Consider the following 19696-nt stretch of genomic DNA (forward strand, 5'->3'; position numbering starts at 1 on the left):
AGATTTGTTTATAGCGATTTCTTTGCAGATTATCACTTCGAACAGGAAAGATACTTCTAAAATCTCTTATGCTGCATGGTGGAACTTACTCTGTCATCATCATAGACTTCGTGCCCATGCTACGACTACCTCTCTTCTAATTAAAAGAGATTTGTTATGGTTGCCTTTAACTGCTTTTCTTTCCAGACATGCACCGTAGCATGCCCCTGTCTCTCCTCCTTTCTTTCTCTTTCTCTCTCCTTCCTACTTTTTCCTTTTTCTATCTCTGCTTCTTTCACACTTTCTTAGCCTGTTTTCTCCCCTTCTTTCTTCCCTTTTCCTCTTTTTCCTTTCCTATACCGCATACAATCGAAAAAACAGGCATTTTCTCTTAGTATATTCATCATGTTTCCCTTTTTGGGATTTGTTTGTATCTCACATGCAGATTGAAGTTATCTCACTCCTTTATGTTTTATCTTTGCTTGTGTTTTGTACTGATGTTTTTACTTGGTATATTTAACTCAATAAAGCTTTCTAAACTTAAAAAAGGAATGGTACTGCTTACCACCTGCCCAGTAATTTTGCAAGCAGTGTGCAGGGAGCACCAGAGAGGAAGAGAAGGAAAGAGACCCTTACAGAGTGAGGGTCTGGACCCATAAATGTATCACCTCCAATCACCATCGGTGTCTTGGGGTCCAAGTAGTAATTCATTTTTAAATAAATAAGATAATATTAATAATAACAATAATAATAATAATAATAATAATAATAATAATAATAATAATAAGTGCAGGTCCCTGACACTTTACTTAGGAGTCCATTACTAGCACTACTGAAGTAGAGGTTGCTGAAAAGTAAGGCTGTCTAGTTGTGATTCCAATTCATTCTGCTTTCTTCCCCCACCATACACTTTCTGTTTCTTTCTTTCTTTTTTTTGTAGGTTGGTTTCGTCCTCAGCTTCTCCCCTTTGTCACTGATTTCCTATTTTTCTCTACCTCCTACATGCTCCCATTTTCTGCTTTTGTCTCTTTTGGGCTCGGCCAAAGACTGACAATGACAAATATGTCTGGAGCCCCAAATACATCTGCAACTATCTGCACAAATGAGGCACTGGCTCTAAGACCGAGGAGTGATTACTGGGTGGCTGCCTAGTGAGTTCTTGTTATTGTGACTAGCGGAAGTTGGCTCGTCGCCAAACTCACTGCACTACCTGAGGTGTGCCCATGCTCGCACAACCCTCTGCCTACCTTGTCCACCTGCTCTGTTAACCGTTACATCGAGGTCTCAACTGCAGAAGCCAGTGTTCACTGACAGTGGAACCATGTATTTTTCTACAACCACCAGTGCCTAAATTGAGCAGGTAGTTGCTGGTGGGTGGGGGGATAAGGGGGGTAGGGTGTAGTGCAAATGTTTGGGGACCAGCCCTTATTTTTCCTCATCAGACATTTTCCAATAGTAAGAGGGGGAAAACACGGAAAAGGGTAAGAAAGAGGAAGAGAAAGATGGAAAAACCATCAAAAAGGAGAAAACAGGCCCTTGCACAAGTGAGATAACAGCATGAGTTGGAGTAAACCCCATGCGACCTGGGTGTTCAATGCGCCCATATTTAATAGCACCGGCTGCGCTTCTGAGAAGAGATTTGGGTAAGGCACTGTTTCCTTTACAAATTAACCACTGACAACCATTTCTCTGTACTCATAACTACGGATCAATGTGTTTAAAACTCCCTCTAAATCCCATTTGGGGCCTCATTTATGAAAAGTGGTGCATCATTGGGCAAAAACAGTGATGCGTCACTTTTCATTGCGCCATCCTTGCGACACCATGTCATTTACACTTCGGCACTCCTTTTCGCAAGGATTCAACAGATATGTCAGGAATCCTGACATATCTAGTGGAGTAATAATGACGCATTGCTGGGGTGTGTCGGAGAACTGACACAATTCCAGCCTATCTGTTGGAGCTGGTTCGGTCTCTCCATACAGAGACCTGGTGTAGGGTCTTGCTAGGGGGCGAAAGGGGGCTATCCCATCAAATTCCATCTTTGAATGGCCTCAAACAAGGCTGTTTATTGGCTCCCCTTTTGTTCTCCTTATATACGGTAGACCTACCCGCCGCCTTGTCTGTCAGAGAGGGTATTGCCCCGGTGGTGGGGGGGACCTCTATATCCTGCTTGATGTACGCCGATGACGTCCTTATTTTAGACTTGACCCCTAAAGGACTTGCAAATCGGCTACATGCTCTTCATGTCTTCGCTGCTGCCCATTGCATGAAGATTAATATATCCAAAAGTAAAGTCATGTGCATAGCCGGTAAGAAGAAGTGCCGATCTGTAAATTTTGGTTGGTTTATCGGCGGCCAAAAACTGGAGGTTGTTAACTCCTATACCTTCCTGGGGAAAATCATCACGGCTAACTTGAGTGAGAGGCTCCATATTGAGCATAGTTCACGCAAAGCCCTCGCCCATGGCAAAGGTTTAAATTCCCTCTATCAGGCTACGGGGAAAAGGCACTTTTCGTGCTTATTGGAGGTGTATAGGTCTAAAATTCCCGCAACAATATAGTATGGTATAGAACTTATAGAGGTGAAATATTGGGACTTTTGCCATAAGATTGAGGGGAAACTCCTAAGATCTCTATCTTCCCTAAATACTGCGTGCTCTTTGGCCGCCTGCAGGCTCGACTTCGGTCTTAGGAGCAGCTGGGTACAGGGATTATGTGCCCTAGTAAGATGGGTGGCCTGCCTGGTTAGAGCTGAATTAGGGACGATGAGAGCTCTCCTCAGAAGCGAATTATTGGGTAATTTTAAAGAGTTTTCTCAACTTGTAAGGAATTTTTGAAAAGCCGTAACCCTTCTAAAATTAGATGAAAATACTTTGTTTTTGTATTCTCCCTCACAGTTAAAACTCGTTTTAAAAGAGGCCTCGTGGGACCTATGTTTTCAGTCTGATAAAAAGTTAATCTGTGAAAAAAGGAATGTAGACCTTCTCCTTAATTCCTATGTGATGAAGTTGGCCCAACCCTATGTTACATGTTACATGGAACCTGCCGCATGGTATTCATAGATTTTGGTTTCTTTTACGTTACGACCTAGTACCTTTAAATCTACTCTTATCCAAATGGTATGGTTCTTCTTCTATGTGCAATTTATGTAAATTGAGTACCCAGGATTGTATGCATGTTTTACTGATTTGCCCCGCGCTCCGATGGTTAAAATTTATTTGTATCCGTCTGGGCATTTCCACTTTGAACGGCTTTCTCCATGCACTTTATTGGCCTCCTAATGAAATGTTCTGTTTCCATATTTTTAACTTTTTTAAAGGTTTTTTAGCTATTTATTAACATCCCTCTGGAGATGTTTGACATTGCGACCTGCTGTAGATTTGTCATTGTATGTTAGTTTTGTACTTAAATATGTTTCTCCAACGTCATAATCTTTGATATGTACTTGTCTTCTGTTTTTACCTTGTAAATTTTATGTGGCCCTCTTCTGAGAGCCAAAACATAATAAATACAATTGAAATTGAATTGAATTGAATTGAATTTAACTGACACAATTCCAGCAATGTGTCATTGCGCATGTGCAATCCCATGTGAAAAGTCCTGCATCACTACTTTTTTAAGTTTTGTGATGCAGTCTAGTCATAGAAGTGCCGCAGTGAAATCTCTTTTTTACGTGGGAATGCTCATCCTGCACACATTATAATGCAGCGCACAGCTTTACAAAGTGACACATCTGCCTAGATGCGTCACTTTGTAAATCGTACGCAGAGTGGCACATTGTTTACACCACCGCAGCATCACAAAAACGTGATGCAATGTTGGTGCAAGCTCTCATAAATAGCCTCAATTATTACCAGTTTGTTAGTAAAATGTAACTAAAAATGCAGCATTTACCACACATTTCTTCAAAGGTTATACAGCAATATGTATAGTTGCATTTGTATTCTGTTCCCTTTACTCCATCAGCATCTAATACACTTCTGCAGAAACTTCCCAATGTTCTTCGCCCACTGTGCTTTAAAAGGCACCATTTACAACAAACAGATGTAAAGATAGATTATTATGAGCACAAAAAAAATATTATGTTCTTTAAAATCTTACAATATTGTGTCGGGCGGACAACCCTGTCCGAACCTCATGCCCCTTTTATGTTTTAGTTTTGCCCCCAAAGCTTTGACCCCCAGCTACGACCCATGTGTATGTGTCTCGGCGTCGAGTGTGCGCACTGATCAATTTACCAATGCTTGTTAGTAAAATGTATCTAGAAATGCAGCGACTGCCCTCGACAGACTCTGCTGCCTTGAATGATCATTTGGTATTACCGGGCCAGTGCAGAGAGACTGAACACACCTTGCATAAGACCAGCCTATTGTTGACCTTATCCAGAGCAGATCTGTTAGTGGCCACCAACACATCTCCTCACAGCTCACGAGTATGAGGGGGTGAACCAGAGAAAACCAGAACAAGGGAAGAGCCCGAAGACTCCTCCTCGCAGAGGGGTTTGACACAGCACCCACACCCCCTTCACCAAGAGAAGTTGTGTTGTGTTCCATCACTACAGTAAATGTAACACTCACTAGAGGTAAATGAGCGAGAAGGCTAGTTTTACTAGACACAGGTGTGCAAATAAATTACTTTCTGTAATTCCTGGGTCCAGCTGTTTCTACCTGACAGAATGCAATTCTCCCAGCTTTCAGTGGTAATATAGATGTGACAGGGGCCTCAAAGTCCATCTTTGGGATTACAAGTAGATCTAGTTGTGTCAGTATGCCATGACATTTCAAGGCATTCTTCCAGATGTCCAGAGTTATGAAGTGTATTAGACCGTCCAGCACATGTCCCCTCTTCCTTTGCTGAAAATCTGATATAAGTGTGCTATTCCGTTGGTGTTGGTCCAACTTGCCTGACACTAGAATCATCCTTCATAGGATGCAGGGCCGGACTGGCTCCCGGACGATTTGGTGGGCTGCAAAGTTGTGGGCCGATTTCACTGTGGCGGGGGCTGATTTTGTGGATGGGGACCAGTATGTACTTCTAAATAAAGAAAGCAAAACAAAGGGTTTTAAAGTCTACTTCAAACCCATCTGGTTTTATATTGTTTACTTAAAAATGCCCAGTAGCCTGTCCGGCCCTGATAGGATGTGCAGGCCCTCACCCACAGTAGTGGCATGCTTCATCCTAGGGCTGGACTCCTCACTGGGCGGGCACTGCAATGGCCAGGTGGGCCCTACAAGGGGGCTCTTTGTCGGACATCTTTTGCTCAAACTGTTCTTTGTCAAACAGTTGAGTATATCCCTGTGTCTAGCTTTGGATGCCTCTAGTGTCAGATGTGTAGTACCAACACCAGTGTTGAGTTGACTAACTAAGGGAGCAGCACACTCATTTCAGACGTTCATACTTCCAGATGGTACCAGAGGCTGGTCGAACATGGTGTATGTATGCACTGCGCAAAGGAGCAGTTGTTACAGAGTGAGGGTGGACCTCGATGGGTCGTGTCCACTTGCAACATATAGCAAATTGGTCTTAATGTAGAGTAGAAAAGAGACAGTCATTTGTTTTCTTATGTTATAACTATTTTTAAAGTGCAGGCTATGTCAAAACTTCCTGGTCGCTAAACAACCTTTGAATTTCTGTACTCAGATTTTTTTCTTTTTTTTTTGCACCAGTCTGTATGATGGACCCATTGCAAAATGCTCAACATTCTCACTTTAAACAGTAATAAACACATTTAAATATCATCCAAGGAAAAACATTCCAGCTCATACAACCCAGCATATAAAAAACATATGTAGGAAACCTACTCAGACACTGGTTTAAAAAATACATTCCAACACACACTGATCCAATCTCCACTCCAAACAGCAATCTAAAAAAAATACAAAACACATACACTTAAAAAGACAGCCCATCTGGACCAGTCAATGTGTATATCTATAAGCAATGCGTGGATATAAAGAGTTAACCTAGACCCTTTACATACAATTAAAGAGTATGGTTAAATATTAAAAGAGTCACCCGTGTGGAGATGTCACTCGGATCATACAGAAAAATGTATCGAGTCATGGCCTTGTAGAAGAGGCAGCAGTCGATCAAATGTCTCAGATTGAGACAGCCTGCATGCTACCTCATTGGAAAGTGTAATTAATCTCATACTTTGGATCAATTCACCTATGGCAGCCTGTGATAAAGAGTGGTTGACATGTGAAGGAATTGCATATGATTTTGTTGCAGAGTGAGGAATGCAAAATTCATTCATAATAAATAATGTGTTAGAGTAGGAAATAATGCATGGATGAACCAGTAAAAGAGAGATGTTGCTTTCTATTGAAAAAGAGATCTGCCAATGGTCTTTCTCAAAGCCCCTTTCACCTGCTTGTTTCTCAGGCTGTAGATGAAGGGATTCAGCATTGGGCTAACAACAGTGTACATCACAGTCACAACCTTGTCTTTTTCGAGCGAGTAGGTGGATGTAGGGCGGATGTAGGTAAAAACAAGAGTTCCATAGTACAGAGCAACAGTGATGAGGTGGGAGGAGCAGGTGGAGAAGGCCTTCTGCCTCCCCTCACTAGAATTCATCCTCAAGATGGTGGCAACTATGTTCACATAAGAAACAACTACAGAAAGAATGCAGGCCGTAGCAATGGCAGATGCTTCAACTAGGATCAAGAGCTCATTGGTGGTGGTGTCGGAGCAGGAGAGCTTTAAGAGCGGTGGGATGTCACAGAAGAACTGTTGGATTTTATTCAAGCTGCAGAAGGAGAGCAGTGCTACTGCCACGCTGTGCAGAAGGGCGTGCAAGAGAGCAGTCATCCAGCAGCCGACCAACAAGAGAGCAAAAACACTCCTGTTCATGACCATGAAGTAATTCAAAGGGTTGCAGATGGCAACGTAGCGGTCATAAGCCATCACTCCAAGCAGGGTGGTCTCCATCCCAGCAAATAAAAGAAAGAAGAACAACTGGGACATGCAATTGACAAATGAGATGGTCTTCTGTTCTGAGAGTATGGTGATCAAAAGCTGGGGGACGATGACTGTCATGAGACAGAGGTCAACCAGCGATAGGTTCCCAATGAGGAAGTACATGGGTGTGTGAAGTTGGGAGCTAACAGTAATGAGTGGGATGATTGTACCATTTCCCAGCACCCCGACCAGGTACATGACCAGGAATAGAGCGAATAGTGTGGTCTGCAGTTGTGGAACATCGGATAGGCCCAGGAGAATAAACTCTGTTACTTTGGTCAAGTTGTGGGCACTCATTTCTATTTCAAGCCTCAAGTGCCTGTAGGAAAAGCAGAACACATTGTGTCAAGAAATTGTATTACATGAGCAAACAATCACCTCTTACTTTTTAAATATTTTAGCAGCCTCACAGTAAGTTTGTGGCTTGGTATTTCCTGACATGTCAGACATCTGCTAGTAAAGAATGGGGATAATAACAATGCACTGGGAAAGGATGGTTGTATAACTTTGCGTAGTTTAACTCCTTCAATAAGACTCCAAACCAATCCAGAAGAAGGTTACCCTACCTCTTCCTCATCACTCAGCAACAGTTTCTGTGAACCTAAACAGGTAGATTGATGAGAGAGAGAGCTTGCTCTTCCAAATTGGCAATCTTCGCCTGGCAGGAACATGAGCCTAGAGAATAGGTGGCAGTGAGGTACCTTCCTGTGAGAGTAATGGTGGTCAATTAATGAAAGTTCATATTAGTCGGTAACATGGAAAGAAAGATACAAGTGCTGGAAATATTCCTTTTTATGTATAGCCAATCTGGCGCTGATGCCACTCATCCACCTTGGAACTTGAGCAGCTTCTTATAACAACTGTGATAGTCCTGTCCTATGGAAAGAGTGCCATATTCCTTAAATCCTACATGGTGAAATCTGCCAGTGGTTTCAACATTCTTCCCAGCCTGAGCAACCAAGCCTACTGAATTCTCAAGAAGAGACAGAATGTTCTATGCATAGTGGAGTTCACTCCAGTATATATTCATAGTTGTTCCTGCTTCTGCTGTTGATGGATGATCTGCTCCCAGACATGTCACCCTGTCTTCAGACCTAGAACAAATAGGGAAATCTTTGATGAGCCTTTGGCCTGCTTCTGTTTGAAGGTGACTGAAAATAGATGTCTGGGCACATTAAAAGTAGATTTACTCTCACACTTTGGAGTAAATTGACTATTTTGACTTTTCACAATTTCCAGTTTCTAAGTGCAAAATTACTCCAAAGTGTAGACTTACATGACTTAGTCCCCTGAAAACAGGGGTAGAGTCAACTGTATGGGTGTAAAGTTACTACTTGGAACTTTTCACACTTAGGTGGGGATCTCTGTCCCCATTGCTGGAGATCTCCGCCACGCTGATGGAGATCTCCCTATGGAAAAGACAAGCGAAAATGATTAAAGTTTTTTTTTAACTAGTTGTACGGCCTAGCAACATGGCTGGTTGGTCGCATAGTTGAGAAGCTCCAGATTCCCTATTTGTTATACTGCAAAATCCTGCCTAATAAACCCCAAGCTAATGGTAATGAATGTGAAAAACAGACTACTACTGAACACATGAGGGCATATTTTTTGCAAAAATGATGGAGCACGGCGTTAGCCTTCTTGGCTCTGCCACTATTGAAAAGCAGGTCAGCGCCATATTTACAGCACGGTGCAGGCCTGCGTTTCTCCCTGCGCTGGTGCTAAATTCAACTGCCTAGCGCCAACGCAGGCACCCTTGCACCATAGTGCAAGGGTGCCTGAATTGTGGGAATGATTGCTTATGTGTAGGAAGATGTCCCTCCCTGCACCCAAACAATCATATATGGCGATTTGTAACTTCTATGTTTGCTGCTTTATGCAGCTCACATACAAGTTGCAACTCGTCAGCTTTAAAATGATTATCTATTTGCCGGAAGGGACATATAAACAATCATTCATGGTGTTTTGCTGTTTCTATGTGTGCTGCACTATGCGGCACTCATAGAAACAGCAAAAAAAAAGAGGAAATAAAGCATTTCTCCTTGTTTTGCCATGTTAAGACCAGGTGTTCCCTGGTCTTAATGTTGGCACTTCCCCATATGCCACCCTTGTAAATGTTGGTCGCCGTCAAAATCAATGGGTGTTGCAGCGGAACGCCCAGCGCAACTCCCATTGCCGACACCTTTAACGCTAAGTATAACGTGAAAGGGCGCCTTATTTACAAGGCGGTGTTAAGCCACTTAAGTGGCTTAATGCCGCCTTGTAAATTTGGCGAAGACCCTATCGCCACAGGAACATTGATAAAAGTAATGTGCCTGTGGTGACAGGGGCTTGTAAATATGTCCCATGGTTTATAAATGAGTTTTTGTGTGAGGAAGCAGGTACGAGACTGCTTGCATCACCACTGCCCGACTACTGGTTATCATTGCTTATGGGCAGAAGAGGCTTGGAAATCATGTGCGCCAGGAGCGATGGAGTGGTGATCTGTACGCCTGAGGCGGTGCTGGGGCTGACAGAGCTCAGTGTCATATCACTCACCTGACTCTTGTCTGCAGAGACAATGCTGGACTCCTATCTATCCCAGGGTGGGGCTGGATCAGAGAATTTTGACCGTGAATCAACTGCCGTCACAGACTCGTTGGAACATCTCTTCTCAGTCCTGGAGAGCGTTGTTGTTATATGCGCGTAATGTAGTGCACAGTGAGCTACACTGCAAATACAAGTAAAGCAGTTATTCAACAAATGAGTAGTCGTGAAATATTCCCTCCTCTCTTTCACATCTTTACTAACAAAGACTTACATGCTAATTAATCTATTGCTGCATAGACTTCCAATAATCAACTATTGTCCTCGGAGTTACGGCACATAGAAGCTATATCATGTTTTAACATCACAAACTAAGATACACCCTGGCTGTTCAACGCTATACACAAGGTGCACACGATTGTGCTTTTGGATTCACAAACTACAGCACAATAAAGGATGGCACATAAGAATGTCACTGGGCGCTAATACCAAGGCCTCGGTATGCTCGTTAAACAATAACCACAAAGTCACATTTTTTTAAAACTGACCTGTTTTCTGATTGTCAGCAACATAAAAAAAGTATTTGTTTGATATGCGTTCAGTTACTGCACTAACCTAAAAGGATGGTGCTTAACTTTTTTTCTCCTTCTATTTTGTAGGTGCCATGTTGCAGGGATGGTGTTCGCTGCATCGCTGGATTTGCAGGGGGAAGGATATCTGCAGCGTCAGAGATTCGCAGGAGAGCCGTAATACAGAAGAGGCTCGGCTGGGTCATGGAAACATTGAGGTGAGCGAGATCGTTGAAGAGAATCTGTCCTCTTGAGCCAGTAAGTAAGCCAAGCACGTTTTTAAAGCAGGGCGGAGAATCAAGATATACCGTCGTTACGACTTCTGTACGTGAATGAGGGTTTTTTATCGGTATACTACACGAACATTGCAAACCCTGGTTACTCAGGTCAAGTGATCCATTCCCATTTGATATTTTAACATTGGCTTATCCACATCTAACATATTTAATTTACCTATAAGACCGTAGTTAAGTGCACTACATATGCCCTTGGTATGTGAAATAAATGCTACTTGTGGGCCTGCGGCACTCATTGTGCCACCCACTTCAGTATCCCTTCAAAATATGTCCCAGTTAAAATAAAGTAACAGGAATAGTGTAGAGATAAGTGATATACAGTGCATTCATTTATTCTTTGTTCTAAAACTGTTTCTTTTTTCACTTTGCTATTAGTTCGTCATCATCATCAACTTTATTTCGATCACAAAGATCATAAAAGCACACAGCACCGAGCAATAACAATAGACATTCATAGAAAAATATTATAAAACCAACATTGGTATAAAGTAGTGTACAAATACATAGTACCAAAAGTTTTAAAAGAATAAAAGTACTTCATACAACTGATTTCCCACGCCTGATCCACAGTGCCTACCAATATCTCGAGAGGCCATTCACCATTACTCTTCGTGTATCAGTGCACAGAATTCGTAGCACCTTGAGGTAGTGTCCCGAGCCTGCCAATCTACACAATGGAAATATAATTATTTTTCTCAAAGATGAATAATGAGGACAAAAGAAAGGTAAATGGACAATGGATTCTGGGCAGGATTTACACATAGGACACAGATCATCTGTAAGAACATTTTGGGACCATTTAGAACAAAACAATTTGGTGGGTAGAGTCTTATAGCAGAACTGTAAGAACAATTTAGCTGCCGGGGGGGGGGGGGGGGGACAATTTCGTCAATGCTGGGCTCAAAATAGGGAACACATTTAGAACTATTAGTTCGTATTTGGGCCTGAAGTAATCCCACTGTATTCCATATTGAAAAGAACTGCGTCTGCGAAGAAGAGCTCAAGAGCCCTCAAGCCATTGCATTGAACGGATGCCAGTGACAGTCTTGACTGCGAAGTGTATGGGAACCTTCCCCCATGACCTCTCGAGAGGAAGCTGAACTGTACATATTTTATACATTCAACACACACAGGAAACCCTTTGGAGAGACGCCACACGGAGGTAAGTTTTGACTTGCTTTATTGAAAGGACAGCCTGCCAGCAGGAAGCATCAAGGAACAGCAGTCTTCACTAAACGCCAGACGCGTTTCAGGATTCAACCTTTCTTCAGTGGCGTTGGGGCAAAGTGACCAGGAGCGCTGCATAACGTGCACAATTCAAATTTCACCACCTGACCCCAGTGGGCGTGGCCATCTCATAGCCTTCTGGGTGATGTAGTGCAATGTAATGAATACCAAGTGGGTGCCTCGCTCTCAGTCTTTAATGGCCCGTTAATAAGTTGCTAAAAAGTCCTGGACGGGTCCTGCCCTGCTTTGCGGCCGCCTCTCTGAGCCTTCGAGCCGGTCTCCCCCCTGCAAGGGCACCAGCCAGCCTCCGTTCGTAGATCCTGCAGCAACACACTGTGATGCTGCCGTCGACCCGCAACAGCAGTGGGCTTCTCTCCGCGACCGGGACAGCCGCCAATTATATCCAACACACACAGGAAACCCTTTGGAGAGACGCCACACGGAGGTAAGTTTTGACTTGCTTTATTGAAAGGACAGCCTGCCAGCAGGAAGCATCAAGGAACAGCAGTCTTCACTAAACGCCAGACGCGTTTCAGGATTCAACCTTTCTTCAGTGGCGTTGGGGCAAAGTGACCAGGAGCGCTGCATAACGTGCACAATTCAAATTTCACCACCTGACCCCAGTGGGCGTGGCCATCTCATAGCCTTCTGGGTGATGTAGTGCAATGTAATGAATACCAAGTGGGTGCCTCGCTCTCAGTCTTTAATGGCCCGTTAATAAGTTGCTAAAAAGTCCTGGACGGGTCCTGCCCTGCTTTGCGGCCGCCTCTCTGAGCCTTCGAGCCGGTCTCCCCCCTGCAAGGGCACCAGCCAGCCTCCGTTCGTAGATCCTGCAGCAACACACTGTGATGCTGCCATCGACCCGCAACAGCAGTGGGCTTCTCTCCGCGACCGGGACAGCCGCCAATTATATCCAACACACACAGGAAACCCTTTGGAGAGACGCCACACGGAGGTAAGTTTTGACTTGCTTTATTGAAAGGACAGCCTGCCAGCAGGAAGCATCAAGGAACAGCAGTCTTCACTAAACGCCAGACGCGTTTCAGGATTCAACCTTTCTTCAGTGGCGTTGGGGCAAAGTGACCAGGAGCGCTGCATAACGTGCACAATTCAAATTTCACCACCTGACCCCAGTGGGCGTGGCCATCTCATAGCCTTCTGGGTGATGTAGTGCAATGTAATGAATACCAAGTGGGTGCCTCGCTCTCAGTCTTTAATGGCCCGTTAATAAGTTGCTAAAAAGTCCTGGACGGGTCCTGCCCTGCTTTGCGGCCGCCTCTCTGAGCCTTCGAGCCGGTCTCCCCCCTGCAAGGGCACCAGCCAGCCTCCGTTCGTAGATCCTGCAGCAACACACTGTGATGCTGCCGTCGACCCGCAACAGCAGTGGGCTTCTCTCCGCGACCGGGACAGCCGCCAATTATATCCAACACACACAGGAAACCCTTTGGAGAGACGCCACACGGAGGTAAGTTTTGACTTGCTTTATTGAAAGGACAGCCTGCCAGCAGGAAGCATCAAGGAACAGCAGTCTTCACTAAACGCCAGACGCGTTTCAGGATTCAACCTTTCTTCAGTGGCGTTGGGGCAAAGTGACCAGGAGCGCTGCATAACGTGCACAATTCAAATTTCACCACCTGACCCCAGTGGGCGTGGCCATCTCATAGCCTTCTGGGTGATGTAGTGCAATGTAATGAATACCAAGTGGGTGCCTCGCTCTCAGTCTTTAATGGCCCGTTAATAAGTTGCTAAAAAGTCCTGGACGGGTCCTGCCCTGCTTTGCGGCCGCCTCTCTGAGCCTTCGAGCCGGTCTCCCCCCTGCAAGGGCACCAGCCAGCCTCCGTTCGTAGATCCTGCAGCAACACACTGTGATGCTGCCGTCGACCCGCAACAGCAGTGGGCTTCTCTCCGCTGTTGCGGGTCGACGGCAGCATCACAGCGTGTTGCTGCAGGATCTACGAACGGAGGCTGGCTGGTGCCCTTGCAGGGGGGAGACCGGCTCGAAGGCTCAGAGAGGCGGCCGCAAAGCAGGGCAGGACCCGTCCAGTTCTTTTTAGCAACTTATTAACGGGCCATTAAAGACTGAGAGCGAGGCACCCACTTGGTATTCATTACATTGCACTACATCACCCAGAAGGCTATGAGATGGCCACGCCCACTGGGGTCAGGTGGTGAAATTTGAATTGTGCACGTTATGCAGCGCTCCTGGTCACTTTGTCCCAACGCCACTGAAGAAAGGTTGAATCCTGAAACGCGTCTGGCGTTTAGTGAAGACTGCTGTTCCTTGATGCTTCCTGCTGGCAGGCTGTCCTTTCAATAAAGCAAGTCAAAACTTACCTCCGTGTGGCGTCTCTCCAAAGGGTTTCCTGTGTGTGTTGGATATATTTTATACATTGTATGATTATTGAAATATCCATTGCCGGATGGAATAAAAGTGCATGGGAAAATAAAATTATGGGAGGGAACGGTAATTTAAATATTTGAATTAAATGACCTCATACTGGTATGGTGTGATGACCTCTCCTCGTCTTTTGACCAATCAAAATTGGGGATACACAAATTTGCAACATTGGGGGGGTACATTGCCCTGGAAAATGGCGTAACTAAGGTAGACTTAGCTGGTTAGGTTGTCCGACCTGTCCGAATAGCTGACCTGACACTGACCCAACGCATTCTATAGGAGATCGAGAGCAGAGGTGCTGGCGGAGCACTCTGACAGAAGAATCGATAACCCAATTCAGGTTTGGGAGGAAAATCGATAACCCAATCGGGGTTTGGGAGGAGAATCGATAACCCAATCGGGGTCTGACTGTTAGCTGCAGAGAGGTGTGTGACGCTGGCGTTGCACTTAGCTGAGGGTACCTATCCTGACCTTAGTCTGTCCTGATTTGATAATCACCTGTCCTGAGCTGTACCTGTTCTGTCCTGTCGACATATGCAATATCTGGAGTCCTGTTCCTTTGTCCCAGCCCGTGGCAAGGGCTGGTCCTCACACCATTCTGGGTAAATATAATTCTGTGAGAAAATGTTATCATATGGTTTCCCTTTTCGACCCTTTCCTACGTATCAATGCTTAAAGAAAATCTCATAACATTTCTACATGTCATTTGTTTTGATCATTATCTTCATAATAAAAAAAGGCTTTAATCGTATATGTATGGACTCTGACATTTAAGATTTTACATAGATAAAGTGTTTAAACTTTTCCCGAGTCTGTGGTTATTTATGCAGGAAATGTTATTTTTCCACCTATTATTCTAACACCCTTGATCCCTTAGGACTCAAGGTACCGGTGACACAGATTGGTAAATCAAGGTGTACAGATTAAGTCCTAAAAGTGAATAATATCCTGATTAGCAAAGGTGTCACCTGTTCAAAGTGTGTATATTTATGGGCCCAGGTGAGTATGTTAACTGAGCAGGTGATCCCACGCGGTATAAGACACAACACCTATTGCTTTTCGACGCTGCCCCAGATTTACAAGGGGGATCTGTAAATCGAGTTAGCACCAAAAGCTACCGCCACTGAATAGAAGCTGTTAGATTGACGCAACAAGGAGAAATACTTGTACTTCTCCTCGTTTTTGCTTTTTCTATATGTGCTGGATTCTGCAGAACACATTAGAAGAGCAACATGCCATCAACGATAGTTCATGTGCAGGTAGGTCTCCTCTCCTGCACATAAACAATCATTAAGTAATCACGATTTGCAACTTCTATGTGGACTGAAGAATGCAGCACACATTGAAGTAACAAATCACCATTATTTTTGTTTATGTGCAGGAAGGTACACCTGCACATAGACAATCATTCCCTGCAACTCAGATAGCCTTGCACCATGGTACAGGGATGCCTGCGTTGGCATTAGGCTGCTAATATTAGCGCCAGCGCAGGGGAAAACACATGGGTGCACCGTATTGTAGTAAATACAGTTCATCCCTATGTTTTGAAAAGGTCGGAGCTCTGCAGTGCCAAATTTGGTGCAGCTCCACGCTCTGACATTTTGTTGTACATAAGCCGCTATGTTTTGGAATATTGTGACTGTAGCTGGCCTTCAATTACATTTATCCTAATCAATGATGGCTTTTTTCATGGGTTTTTGTGTTTACATCCTTGCATAGCATGACAAGTCTAATCAGAATATTGATAATAAATAAAATGCACTTTCACCTACTTTAATATCCATTTTTCATGATCACTTATTAAAGTTTTTTAACTTCAGGAAAGTCATTTCAGATATTGACGACATTGTGAAAGATCACATGACATCACTTCCAATGAGATAACCAGGGTCAAAGGTCATATGATGTAAAATCCTAGCATTTTGGTGAAATGACATCCCCACACAGGAATATCAGTACTGACACTGGAACACCTGCACAGACATTGCCAAGTCCATCACTGCCAGTGGGAGAAAGTTTCAAAAATACAGTGAGATAAGGACACTGGGACAGTTACATTCACAAGGGGGCACTGACATTGGCATGGTGACACTAGGACAATTAGGTATCAAGGAGAAGGAGTTGAGGGCGATTACTGTTCTAAGGAGAACAGAAGGTCCAGTCACGACGTGCCCTAAAGGTATGTCTATACAAAGCGTATAAAATAAAGCTTGCGGTACCAAGAATACTTTATTCAGAAGGGCCACTGCTTCAGGTCGACCTGACTATAATAACCCTTGGATCAGAGTTGGAAACATTACTTTCCACCCCTCTCCTCCAGGTTAATCGTTTTTAAACAAAGCAGTGGCCCTTCTGAATAAAGTACTCTTGGTACCGCTAGCTTTATTTTAACACACTATATCCACGTCTACCACCTGTATCTGACCCCATACCCACACTTCATCTATACGGCAGTTGGAAAAAGATCTCCGCTAAAGAGCCCCTCTTTGAGGTGTTGCCCGTTGGGTATTGCACCGCCAACCCAACGAGGAGCAGGCCCAAATGTTGAAGCATGACACCTGAAAGGGTGTGTGAGGGCATTAAATCCAACAAAATGGATTCCCAGGGTGAACTTCTGACCACCCTCCCATAATCCACCCACATCACTGGCTATACCAATCTTTTCCTTTCAGTAGGAACAGCACGACATCGCTTTGTATAGAGATACTAGGACAATTACACTTAAAGTGGGAAAGAGGGACCTGGGCATGGGCATGCTGGTAATGGGATGCTGATGTGGGGACACTGACAGACATATATTGTGACTGGCATTAACTCCAGGAGACTGGCACTGCAACACTGACCCTGAGAGTCTGGGATCAAAGACAGTGGCTCTCAGAAACAGGCACTGAACTTTACCTAAGGTCACTGAACCCTGGACAGAAGGACACACGGGCACTAGCTCATGGGTGGACACCAAGTCTAGGCCCAGGAGACCACAGACATTTATTTAAAGCATGGATATTTTACCATGCAAGTCTATGGTTCCCCCTAAACTCCTGTGCTCTGAATCTGCAATGCGTCCTTACCTTTACTCCTGACTTAATATGGCAACCTATCAGCTTCCAGACACGATGACCCCTCACCCCTGTCAAAAACACCTAACCCCTGCCTCAGCCATTATGAGTTCCCAGAATACACCTTTTCAGGCTGCAGCACTGGGGGGCACATGCTTCCTGATGTCCAGTGAAGAAAAGGGGCTTTAATCAGGCTTGGCCTGCTGCATGTGGAGGAGAAGAGGGGCCTTGTGTCCTCATTCAGTGAGCCTTCATCATCCTTGGACCTGTACAGCCCACCACCTGCCCCATCACTATGGAAGCAGCGTGCAGGAGCCTCAGAGAGGAAGAGAGGGAAAGAGACCAATCGGGAGTCGGGGTCTGAACCCAAAATTTATCACCTCCACTCACAGGCAGTGGCAAGAGGTCCAAGCAGAGATGTATCTTTAAATAAAGAATAATAAGTTTAGGGCCCAGGGCTTTATTTAGGAGTCTGACAACAGCACTACGGAAGCCGAGCTGCTCAGTTTTGATTCCTACTCGTGCCTCTTATCTCCATCACCGTACACTTCCGGCCTCTTTTCTTTTGCCTGTGGGTAGCTTTGGTCTCTACTTTTCCCCTTTGTCACTGTTTATTTTTCATTCTGTACCTCCTCCATTTTCCCTTTTTTGGCCCACTCTCTTTTGGGTTGGGTGAAAGACCGACAATGAATCATTCATTACTCTGGGTCCTGAAAGATGACAGCAACCACCGGCACAAATAAAGCACTGGGTCCAAGTCCCTGGAAAGGTGGACAGGTAGCTTCCTGGCGGGGTCTTGCTACTGTGACTAGTGGAAGTGGGTCCATCACCACACTCTCTCCACTCTCTGAGCTGCTCCCCACCCCCTGGGGCTCCGGCGTCCGTTTGTCCTGTTGTCTGGTCCGTCGAAGTCCCTCCTGCTGGAGCCAGGCACAGTCAGTGCAGCGAGCACCCACTGACACTTCGCCTGTGTCCTTGTCTACACCCCTAGCTCTGCACCCATCACTATGTGTCCAGGTGTTTAGAACTTCCTGTAACTAGCATTTTCACACATTTCTGCAAAAGCGTCTCGAGCGAGAAAACACAGCCAGGTGTATAATTACATGTATGTTCAATTCACTTTTCAACATACTTTCAGAACACCATTTGACACACTTTCCCGGAAATTCCCTAATGCCCCCAACTCACTGTGCTTCAAAAGCCCTCGTTTCTCGCAAACAGTTGTTAAGAAAGACAACAGTTATTTTTTTTCTACAAATTGTGAGTAGCTGTGAATAGTTTTTGAGATTTATTTTTAAGAATCATTTTTTGTTTACGAATCGATTTATTTTGCCATTTTTCCCAGTTCGTTTTTGAAATTAGGCTTATTCTTCGTTCTTCCTGAAGACAAATTTAGCCAAAAATACGTGCATAATTCATTTTTGGGTGCTAGCACAATGACGAGAAGTTTCATCAGCCAAGTGCACAGCGTTTTGAGAACAATCCCTTTCACAGAAGTCGGGGCGCTATGGGTCTGTTTCCGAATTAGAGTGGTGCAGAACCAGCCAAAGAGAAGGCGAGAAAGAGACAGTGAGTGAAAGATGAAAAGATAGAGATAGAAAATGAAGTAGACAGGGACAGATGCACTGCATAGCTAAGAAACATGTACGAATGACATATGCATCCATGTTAGCATAAACGTAAATTGTGCTCAGTTGCAGTTGTACGCAAGCGGGGAAAGTGCATGCAGAATTCAGGTGAAATGTTGATTAACATCGTTTTTTAAGAAAGACATATATATATATATATATATATATATATATATATATATATATATATATATATATATATATATATATATATATATATATATATATATATATATATATATAAAGAAAGATAAATAGATAAATAGCTAGATAGATAGATAGAAAGATAGATAGATAGATAGACAGATAGATAGATAGATAGATAGATAGATAGATAGATAGAAAGATAGATAGATAGATAGACAGATAGATAGATAGATAGATAGATAGAGAGATAGATAGATAGATAGATAGATAGATAGATAGATAGATAGATAGAAAGATAGATAGATAGATAGACAGATAGATAGATAGATAGATAGATAGATAGATAGAAAGATAGATAGATAGATAGACAGATAGATAGATAGATAGATAGATAGATAGATAGAGAGATAGATAGAGATAGATAGATAGATAGATAGATAGATAGATAGATAGATAGATAGATAGATAGATAGATAGATAGATAGATAGATAGAAAGATAGATAGATAGACAGACAGATAGATAGATAGATAGATAGATAGATAGATAGATAGATAGATAGATAGATAGATAGATAGAGAGATAGATAGAGATAGATAGATAGATAGATAGATAGATAGATAGATAGATAGATAGATAGATAGATAGATAGGAAGAGAGGTGGGTAGGTAGAAAGAAAGATAGAAGATAGATAGATAGATAGATAGATAGATAGATAGATAGATAGATAGATAGATTAATAAAGAGACAGATAGATAGATAAGGCTTCTAGATGTAAATATGGTATATAGCTTGACAGGTGCACATTGCCCCTTCTTGTTGCAGTGGCATTTCCTCAGTGTCACCTTCTCTCCGTCTGGGCTAGGTCTTTTCCTCCAAGTCCAGGCAAAAATTGCATGCAAAATTCAC

At 43.7% G+C, this 19696-nt stretch overlaps 1 protein-coding gene across 1 annotated transcript; it reads right to left on the minus strand.

Moving 5' to 3' along the window:
- Positions 1-6302: 6302 nt before the first annotated feature.
- Positions 6303-7238, minus strand: LOC147684459 (olfactory receptor 1F1-like). Its single transcript, XM_086942318.1, has one exon. It carries the CDS (start codon positions 7236-7238, stop codon positions 6303-6305), a length of 936 nt encoding a protein of 311 aa, XP_086798444.1.
- Between the last annotated feature and the right edge of the window lie 12458 nt (positions 7239-19696).

This window comes from Lissotriton vulgaris, chromosome 10 (genome assembly GCF_964263255.1).
Source record: "Lissotriton vulgaris chromosome 10, aLisVul1.2, whole genome shotgun sequence".
Lineage (NCBI taxonomy): Eukaryota > Metazoa > Chordata > Amphibia > Caudata > Salamandridae > Lissotriton > Lissotriton vulgaris.